Source organism: Lagenorhynchus albirostris, chromosome 10, assembly GCF_949774975.1.
Source record: "Lagenorhynchus albirostris chromosome 10, mLagAlb1.1, whole genome shotgun sequence".
NCBI lineage: Eukaryota > Metazoa > Chordata > Mammalia > Artiodactyla > Delphinidae > Lagenorhynchus > Lagenorhynchus albirostris.
In genome coordinates, this window is record NC_083104.1 from 82355749 (window position 1) to 82366065 (window position 10317).

The 10317-nt window shown below is 44.3% G+C and overlaps 1 protein-coding gene across 1 annotated transcript in view; it reads right to left on the bottom strand.

Moving 5' to 3' along the window:
- Nucleotides 1–4906, bottom strand: part of MOG (myelin oligodendrocyte glycoprotein) — a 9219-nt gene extending 4313 nt beyond the window's left edge. Inside the window, 2 exon segments of the mRNA XM_060163425.1 lie at nt 3335–3682; nt 4825–4906. Coding sequence (XP_060019408.1) covers nt 3335–3682; nt 4825–4906 — 430 coding nt within the window.
- Nucleotides 4907–10317: the final 5411 nt, after the last annotated feature.

A 10317-nucleotide genomic window follows, 5' to 3' on the forward strand; every position in this document is an offset into this window, starting at 1 on the left:
AATAGGAAAAAAAATACATATTTTCAGTAAACTTTAAGCTGAAATTTAGTGTTTCTTTCAATTATGTTTGTAGGCAACACTCCACAACAATATGAACAGAACCTGAGACTTTGTCATCCCTAAAAATCACAAATATTTTCATATCACGGTACAGAAATCTCAAAATATCACTTATGTTCATTTTGAAATGACACTATTATTAGGGCCACCCCATATCTTACTTTAATATTTTGATAACTGTATTTCAGTACAAGTATGTTTTATGCATTTCAAATATCCTTCTGAGAAGGGGTTCATCGACTTTACCGGTACGACAAAAGGGTGCATGACACAAAGAAAAGTTAAGAACCTTTCTTCTGGAGCTTTTGAGAAAGTAAGATCCGCCGGATTTGGTAACTGAGCGGACATGGAGTGGGAAAGATAAACAGACAGGGGATGACCTTTGGCTCTCTGGCGCCATCTATTGCCCATTCTCGAGTCGGCTCAGTGCCCCAAAGCTTTCCCTGTATAATCTCAATGTTCAGGGCCGGCCCTTGACATCTTGTTCTCTGCGTTAGGGAGCTAGATAAAGATACTGCCATCAGGGTAGGCATTAAGTCAAGCAAACAACATCAAACTGGTTTCTTAGGTATAAATACCATCCTTCAAGCTGCGGTTTCAGGCTCTTGTCTGTTACTGTGTTCCCCAGGAGAAAACACAGCCAGCTCTACTTTCAAAGTTCTCATTGGAAGTTACCTGGAGCAACATGGTTTAACAATTACATATTTTAGTTCCTTTTTTTGTACACCTTTTATATTTTAACAAAGGGTTAGGATCACAAAAAGAGAGAAAAAGATATTATGAGACTTCTGATGTAAAGTGATATGAACGAAGTATATAGCATCACCTATGAAATATGCTTGACAAAATAAATCAAACCTGAATCTGATTGTTCATATCCTAATCTATAAGTTTACAGAAAATAAAAGGTATGGAACACTGTGTTAAACAACGTGGGAATGAAATCAGCAAAATCTAGATCGTGGGAAACTCTACAGGGCGAATACCAACCTGTGGATCTTGTTTGGGTTGGATTCAAGCAAACCAACTGTAAAAATATATTTATAAAACAATCATAAAAATGTGAACACAGACTGAGTATTGTTAAGAATTTTTGTTAAATTTTAAAGATGTAATAATAGTATTTTGGTTATGATTTTGTTTTGTTTTTGAGTTTTTCTATTTGAGACATACGGTTTTGAGGATTTAGCAATGACACGATAATGCTGCCTAGGATTTGCCGGAGGAATTCATTTGGGGAGGATGGTGACGAGTGGGGTCTAGTGAAACAGGTGGCCTGTCCTTGGGTCATAACTGTTGCAGTCAGGTGATGGGAACTTGGAGGCTCATTATAATAATCTCTCTACTTCTGTATATGTTTTAAAGTTTCATAATGAAGAGTTTAAAGAAAGGTTTAGAGACAACTAGTAATAAAATCACAAAACTGACAAGAAAAATACAAAGTTAGAAGGAGAGATTAGAAACTCTTTAGAGAAAGAGGTGAGGTAATTACACCTGAAACCTGGCAATCACATAGTTACTGCATTTCAGTCCTAAATTTGTCTCAGCTTCCTCACACTAGGTGGGTGGTCCATCATTAAACTCTCTTTTTAAAAAGACTCTTAGGCATGCAGATTATGAGAAAGGAGAAGAGGGTGGGAATGTGGAAATCCACTGAAAGGAAAACTTTCTCCCCGGGCAGTTCATTTGTTTGTTTGTTTACTTGTTGGGGTGGGGTGGGGATGTACTTGGGGAGGCAGTTACTGAGCCAGGAAGCTACTGAACAGGAATGAGGAAAATCGGAAAACTGGAGAGATCCTCACTATCAGACTTCCTTGCAGGTAAAAATCCCCCAGTGTAAACAGCTGTATGAAGAACATTCTGTGACACACAAAGCTGTTTTCACATCCCTGAGATCCGTCTCTAGAAATAGTGCTTTGTTATCCTGCATACAATGCCGTCTTCTGGTCCCAGTACTGCAACAGTGGCCCTTGAGATACAAAAGTGATCAATTGTCTGATGTTTGCCCAGCAGGTGGGGAGGAGGGAAGGGAAATGACCTGAGGCCCAGGCCTCAGAATATTTTTGTTCCTCAATTAAATAGCAATTAACTTTCAAATCTCCCCCTCCTTGTCCGTGTCTTAACCCCTCGGGGATAAAACAAAAAAATAAATTTCAAAGTCATCCCTCACATAAAGCATAACACGGGGCTTCCCTGGTGGCGCAGTGGTTGAGAGTCTGCCTGCCGATGCAGGGGACGCTGGTTCGTGCCCCGGTCCGGGAAGATCCCACGTGCCGCGGAGCGGCTGGGCCCGTGAGCCATGGCCGCTGAGCCTGCGCGTCCAGAACCTGTGCTCCGCAACGGGAGAGGCCACACCAGTGAGAGGCCTGCGTACGGCAAAAAACCCCCAAACAAACAAAAAGCCAAACATACCACAAATGAAATTCTGGAGAAAGGAATCAGTGGAGGTAAAATCTATAGGTAGCATCTCTTTTTATGATTATATTCAGACATTAGTTCTACTTGTTTAATTCCTTGCAACGATGTTTACCAGGAATATATTGTTTAATAATCTTCCTCATCTAATAAAACACCACAAACACATCAAATGAGGAATTCACTGTAATAGGGTCTGACTCCTTAGGAATAAGGCCCTTGTTTATAACAAATAAATGAAAAGACAATCCAAAGCAAAACAAGAAAGGAAAAGGTCCACTTGGATACTTTGATTATCTTTCAGATAAGTAATATTCCCCTCTAGTAGCACAAAATAATCACAAATGGATTATTTTGGATTTTGCTGCCTACATTTTTCAGTTTTTCTATTTAAAAATTTTTAAAAGTTCTCTATACGTACCCACAAATGTGCATGTTATATACACACTTTTATATAAATGGATAAATTTTTTGTTCCCTAGATTCTGTAGCTTGCTTTTATCACTCAACAATACCTTGTAAAATGCCTCCCAGCTGTCTGGAATGGCCCTACAACAATCTTTTAAATGGCTGCATGATATTCACTGTATGGGTAACAGTGTTTACTCAGTCACTTCCCTACTCGTGGGCACGGACTCTGATTCTGGCTTCCTTACATCATTACAGAATAATGATGTAACGGACAATGTGAGCATATGAATTCCCAGAGATACTGATGTGCGTATCTCTATGGAGTTAATCCCCAGGAATGAGCTGTTTGGGTTGAAGGATCTCATCTCAATTGAGAGAATGACTGAAGGCTCAGAGGGAGGTCCTGGCCACCCAACAGACAATACCTACTATTATAGACACTACTCACCTTCCACTTTCAATTCTATTGCTGCCTCCTCTTGGTAAGAATGATCTCGGAAGAAGCAGGTGAAACCTCCTTCATCTGAGAACCTTACATTCCGGATCCTGAGGGTCACCTTTCCCTCCCCAATAGTCTCTTTCAGCAGCTCCGTGCGGCCCCGGTATTCAGGCGCCTGTTCTTCATCTTGGTCCTTGCCATTTCGGTAGAGATGAACCACCCTGGAGAAGGGGGGTCGGTACCATCCCACCTCCATGCCTGTAGCGTTCTTTCCTGGAGATATGCGACAGGGCAATTCCGCTTCATCCCCCACCAGCACCCGGATGGGCTGCCCTGGTCCCATTACTCTGAACTGTCCTATCCAAGACACAAAAGAAAAGAAACTGAGCATCAGAGGGAACCTTGACAAACAAACTCTTCATGGGAAGGGCTGCTTCTAAACAGGGAAAGAAGACACTTGATTTTTAAATAGAATTCTAGAGCCAGGGAGAAGCTCAATTTTTCTTAAAGGTCTCTGGTTATAGAGATACCGTGAGTTCCCTGGACAGAACATTCTAGCATGTGGTCATCCCAGCCTTTAGGTCCCACCTTGGAATGTGGTCCAGCATCTTGCAGCTTAACTGTCCCATGGGCCTCCCTGTTCAGTCTTGGCCAACTTGATCCTTCTTCTCCCCTTAGAGGTTTTGCTTTGGTCGTTCCTCCACCACCACCTTCTCAGCCATCTGTATTTGTTCACACCCTGGTCCCAAATTCTTCTCCTCTGAGATCTTCCACCCTAGAGGTGGAGGATCTTCTTTCCTTCTTTCCTCCTTCTTCTTTTCCTCTGTATCTTCAGCCCTCTCTATAGCTCCTGGACCCTGCCCTTACATGTTCCCAGTCTTTTTTCCTCCGTGGGATATATCTCCTTGTCAGCCTTGTAGCTACTAGAAGATGAAGCTAGTTTCTCCATTAAACCTGCAGCCATTTCCCGAGGGAGTATATGTTCTGAGCCTTCTCTGTTAGGCAGCTCCCTGAGATTGGGAATCTGTCTTCGGAGAGCAGGGATCCTCTGTAAAAACTTATTAGTGCCTGATAGTGTGAGACAGAACTCTCAAACATGATGAGACGCTACAACTCAACAAACATTTATCATGATTTACCATGGGATAGGCACAACTAAGCATATTATATATACCTTATCTAATTGAACCCTGACAGCAACTCTAAGAGGCTGTTATTATGATATTCCCCATTTGATAGGTGAGAAAGCAAAGTTGGAAAGATAGGTAAGACCAAGTTCAAGGAGAGCCCTGAGTTAAGGTCGCATGATGGATTTGGGTCTCCTTCTGAAGGCTGTAGGGAGGCACTGGCGGTATCTGAGGGGAACCATGTCAGCACATCTATGTTTCGAAAAGATAACTTGCATGGCAACTTGAGGGTGAGTTGAAGGAGGTGAGCCCAGGGAACTAGCCTTCCTGTTCTCAGGGTCTCCCCAGGGCAGGAATAAAGAGAAATCTTACCTGCAGAGCTGGAAGACAGCTGGAGGAGGAAGAGGAGGGAGGGGAGGCAGCTGGGCAGAAAGGAGCTCAAAAAACTGGCCATCTCCACTGTCAGTGGGGAAAGAGAGCCCCTGCAGCAGGGTTGGGCCAACAGAGGCCCTCGGGGTGCGTGTCCCCACGGCTGAAGAAGCCCCAGGGGAGGATCGGGGAGGGCAGAGCTGCCCTGGCCCTGCTTCCTCCCCAGCAGAGTCGCAGCTGTGCTCCCAGGCACGGCCCCACGTTACCCTTGCCAGGCACTTACACAAAAGGGCTACAGAGCCAGGGGATGACCAGGGTTTGCCTTCCCCACCCCCTCAGAGCTACGGAGCAGAGGCTGCCTGGTACTAGGCCTTCCTCCCCCACTCTCTCCCGGTGGCCAGCCTTTGAGGGGCTTCTAGGATCTGACCTGTTGGGATGGATCACTCACTGGCCCGCAGGCTACAGCTTGTCGGTGCAATCTGCAAGGTCCCTTCAATCCCTCTCCTCCAGGTATTAGCCAAAAGATAGGGATCTGTGTTGGATTTTTAAAAAGGAAGGAACATTTAGACTTGGTTTCCTATTTCTATGGTCTCATAACTGTCATTACCAGGGCATTCTTTCCTCTTGATGTCTGACCTTTCTCTCTCCCACCGCAAATCCAAACGCCCTTCCTTATGTTCAGATGTGTTGCTTGGACTTAGTTAGCTTCTCCCTCCCAAAGAATACATTTCAGAGAGTCACGGGGTTGGGACTTCCTTGGTGGCGCAGTGGATGAGACTCCATGCTCCCAATGCAGGGGGCCTGCGTTCGATCCCTGGTCAGGGAACTAGATCCCACATGCATGCTGCAACTAAGAGTTCTCATGCCACAACTAAGGAGCCTGCCTGCCACAACTGGGACCTGGTGCAACCAAATATATATATATATAAAGTAATGCATTTAAAAAAATAATAAAGTCACAAGTCAAGTGTCAGGAGTTGATGGTCACCTGTGCTCCAAGAAGCAGGCATGAAGAAAGCAAGATCTGCAAAGTCAGCGGCTGTCAATCAATACAGGCACTGAGGACAGATCAGCAGTCAGGACACAGCCCCCAGCCTGGGCATCACTCTCCAATTTCCTCTGTCACAGGGGAAAGTGAGATCTGGGATGGGAATACGATCTTTCTCCTTATCCCCAGACTTGGCCGATCACTAAAGAGTGAGACCAGTATCAGCACCAAGTTTGAAAAATATATTTTCCAATCTTAAGGATGTCTCATCAAAAAAAAGTCAGGATGGACAATCTAAAGCCATGCTGTCCAATACTGTAATCACTAGTCACAAGTGTCCATTTAAATTAAATAAAATTAAAGATTCAGTTCCTTGATTGCACTAGCCATGTTTCAAACGCTCAGTAGCACATATAGCTAGTGGTTACTGCATCGGACAGCACAAATATAGACCAGATCCATCATCACAAAAAATTATATTGGGCAGCACCGTTCAAGGGCTAGGAACAGAACAGGGACAGACATTTTCTGCTCTTGTCTGAGATGAGCATGAGGGGCTAGAAGGATGGACTCCAGTCAGCTGAGTCTGGGAGTGGTGTATTCTTTTATTCTGCAAGGCGGCTGTAGTTTGGGCACAAGCAGGCTGGCTATTCTGAAGCCGTGAGGGTGAAAGTCAAGGTCTGGAGGGATGAATGAGGTGGGAAGAGGAGTCTCTGTGCTTGCCTGACTTCCTCTCACGTGGGGATTCTCTCCTTCTAGAACCTAACATATCCTGTGATGCTCTTCCTCCAAGATACAAGGTCAGGTTCAGGTAAGAAAGTTATGCATAAGATGCTTTCCTGGACAGGGTTTGGGGGTCGTAAGGTGCTTGAATTTGTCTGGCACTCGTCCAGTTGTCAAAAGCTGGATAGGAGGGCTTCCCTGGTGGCGCAGTGGTTGAGAGTCCGCCTGCCAATGCAGGGGACACAGGTTCGTGCCCCGGTCCAGGAAGATCCCACATGCCGCGGAGCGGCTGGGCCCGTGAGCCATGGCCGCTGAGCCTGCGCGTCCGGAGCCTGTGCTCCGCAATGGGAGAGGCCACAACAGTGAGAGGCCTGCGTACCACAAAAAAAAAAAAAAAAAAAAGCTGGATAGGAGATCAGGGTGGAGTGGAGGGTTAAAAGATCAGAGAGGGTCAGGAGTTAACCAACCAAAACCACTTATAACTACTACACCCCCTACCTCTGAAGAGCTCACCTCACTTGCCTCCATATCCTCGACTGCCTCACATCTTTGGAAAGGGGGTGGATTTCTGGAGCTGGGGTGAGCAGTCCCTTGGATGACATGGTCTCTGGACAAGGGAAAGGGGCAGGGCTACCAGCAAAACAAAGCCAGTGGAGTTGCCATTTACAGAAATCTGGGTATAGGAACATCTGGGTTTTGCTGGGCATGGTGCATGGTGTGGACGTGTCTAACAACCCTGTGTTGTTGGTCAGGCTGGTCATTTCCTTCAGCTCTTAAAAGTTACTTTAATTTTGTGTGGCGTATGTTATATGATCTTGCAAATATTCTTGGGTTGTTTCTTACTCTCCTCAGTAATTTCCATTTGATCTACACCTCTCACCAGGTCTGATAACAGGCCGTGTACACAGTCATGTATGCAAAGTGACATACTATAAATATGTTCATGTGTATATTAACACACTATCCGTATGTAAAATAGTAAGCACTCAATAAATGGGAGCTTACCTAGATGTTACCCAATAGCAGTACTGCGTAAGCTTTTCCAGAGAATGTGTAAAATATATATCATGCCCTGTTCTGCTTCTTGTGTTCTTCTTGTGGTGTTTACTTAATAATGCATAATTCCATATTAATACATAATATAGCCCTCTTGAACTTTTGAAAATGGGTTCTTATTTATTTGTTTATTTGGGTGTTCATTTGCTTCTGTTTCCAAATCCAAAAGGTATAAAATGACATACTTTGAAAATCGCCCAGCCATCCTGGGCCAACTTGTTTTCTCTGAATCCTTCCACATATGTGCCACTAGAGGGAGCCCCACAAGAAAGTTTCTTCGTGTGAGAACTAATCTACCCTCCCTCCCTTTTTAACATAAATGGTAACAACAATTTATCTTGGAGACAATCTATATTAGTACCTAAAGAACATCCTTGTTATTTTACACAGCTACACAATATTTTATGGCATGAATGTATCATACTTATTTAACTAGTTTCCCAGGACATTTAGATTGTTTCAATTTTTAAAATATCCATTTTACTAGGTTAAATAAAAACGTATTCAATTAATTTACATCAATAAATATTTAACAGAAACGATGTGCGTCAAGCTTTATATTAGGCTCTGATTGTAAAAGTTTCAGTAAGATGAAGAAAAAAGAATTTTTTTTTGGCCGCCCTGTGCTGCAGCTTGTGGGATCTTAGCTTCCCGAACCCCGGCCCCCTGCAGTGGAAGCCCGGAAAGCCAGGGAATTCCCAAGAATGTTCTTGCTTTCTTTGTGGTTTCACTCTTGACCTGTCATGGTGGCTTTGTTTTTGTTTTTGCTATTTAATATCACATTCCTTCAGGCACTGGGATACTTAGGGGGGTGAATGCAAGCCTTCCCATGTGCCTGGGGTCCTGCCTCTCAACTTGGCAAGACAGGTATATATGTCTGACCCCACCTCTCCCCTGTGCCCAGGCTCCTGCTGGGAGAGGGCAGCACAGAGAGTGGCAATGGTTCCTGGGGGGAGTTGAAGGCAACTAAAAACCAGTCCTGGGGAGGCTGAGAAGTGAGATCAAGCTTGAACCTCGGCTCCAAGCCCTCAGCACATGTTCTATTACCCCATCAGACTTCACTTACAAAACACAAATTGAAAGAAAATTATTAAGAATTTCAAGATAGTGACACAGAGCATCATGGCCCAAACACAGTGTCCTTTCCTAAGCATGGGCCCTGTGTGACTGCCTGTCAAATGCCCATGAAGTTCACTGCCTTCTACACAGGTGAAGTTGTTGGCTCAAAGTGCATGTGCAATTGCAGTTTTAATAAATGTTGATAAATTACCCAGCACAAAGTTGTATACTTTGTACAGGTGGACACACTATACCTCTCAGCTTTCTCCTCTGTAAATGGGGGATACTGACATCCACCTCATTAGGGCTGTGAACAGAATTACATGAATGACCCATGGGAACTATGAATGGTACACAGTAAACATTCTGTAAGTGCCGTTATTAGCTCTCACTTGCAGTGATTTTTCTTCTGGAACTCCCTCTAGTGGTATAAATTTCAGAAGGAAATTGATATTTTCTTTTCCACTTTTGTGGTCTTATTTTCATAGTATATGTGTGTTTAAACTGGTCTGCAAATTCCATGGAGACTCAGTGACCGATAGGCTGTAAAATGTCTAATTTATATCTGTTTAGCCCAGTGTTTCATGGGTCTGCAGGAAAAATGAGAACACTGATCTGAATCAAGCTGATGCAGGTACCCAGCAAGTGAGTTCTTGTACCCAAAGGTTTACATTTTATCTATTAACATTTTCCCCCATTTTGGTGTCTTTTTTGTTATTATTCTGAAAATTTTTCATTTTTCAAAAAGAAAAACATTCAAAAAAAATAAAAAAAAAAAAGAAAAAAGAAAAACATTCAGCTTGTTATGAATCAGGTGAGTCAAACACTTAAGCTTACTTACCCGCGCCCCCCAGTAAATGGGAATGAATTTGTGCTGATTTTGAGCAAAATGTTATGAGTTGTCCTATGGAAGAGGCATTAAACTGTTCTGCAGGTCTTCGTGGGGTAAAACAATTAGGTGCAAGTCCTCGAACGTAGATTTCAGTTCAGTACAAAGGAGAATCTTCTCTCCATCAGAATCGTCCAGCCCTGGCAGAGACTGAGGGAGCGAGCTTCCCATCCCTGGACATCCAGCCAACATAGAATGGGAAGTTAGGCTAGGTAACTCTAAGGTTTTTCCCTAGCTATAAGACCCTACGAGAATATACATTTTCCTTTCTCGTCTTTTTTTCCCGCTCCTGCCGCCTCCTTACAATCTCCCCGACGCCTTCACGCTCCACCAACATTCCCTAAGGATCTTGAAGGGGAAGGCCCAGGAGGCGCTCCCAGTCTGCCTCGCAACAGCTGACGTACTCAACTTCCCGCCGATAATTGGTTGCCAGGAGCCCTTGGGGGCGGAGAATAAGGCGGTGACTACACATATTCAGGCAAAAGCGAGGCGCCTGCGGACCGTGCAGTGACATCCAGTTCCAAAGGGCAAACCTTTTCTTGCCCTTTCACTTCAGACCCACCGCCCTTGGTTACCTGCCTTCCTCCCCTGTCCGCTTCGTTCCTCTGCTTTTGTCCATCCTGGATTATGGAAGCCTAAAATGTTGCGGGGCGAATAGCTCAGGAGAGGGAAGACCCAGGTGGCCATTTTGGCATCTGGCCCAGTTCCTGAGAGCACCCACCAGTGATGGCCCTTCAGTCACTACACGATTGCTCCGATAGAAGGAAAACACAGTGGTGGC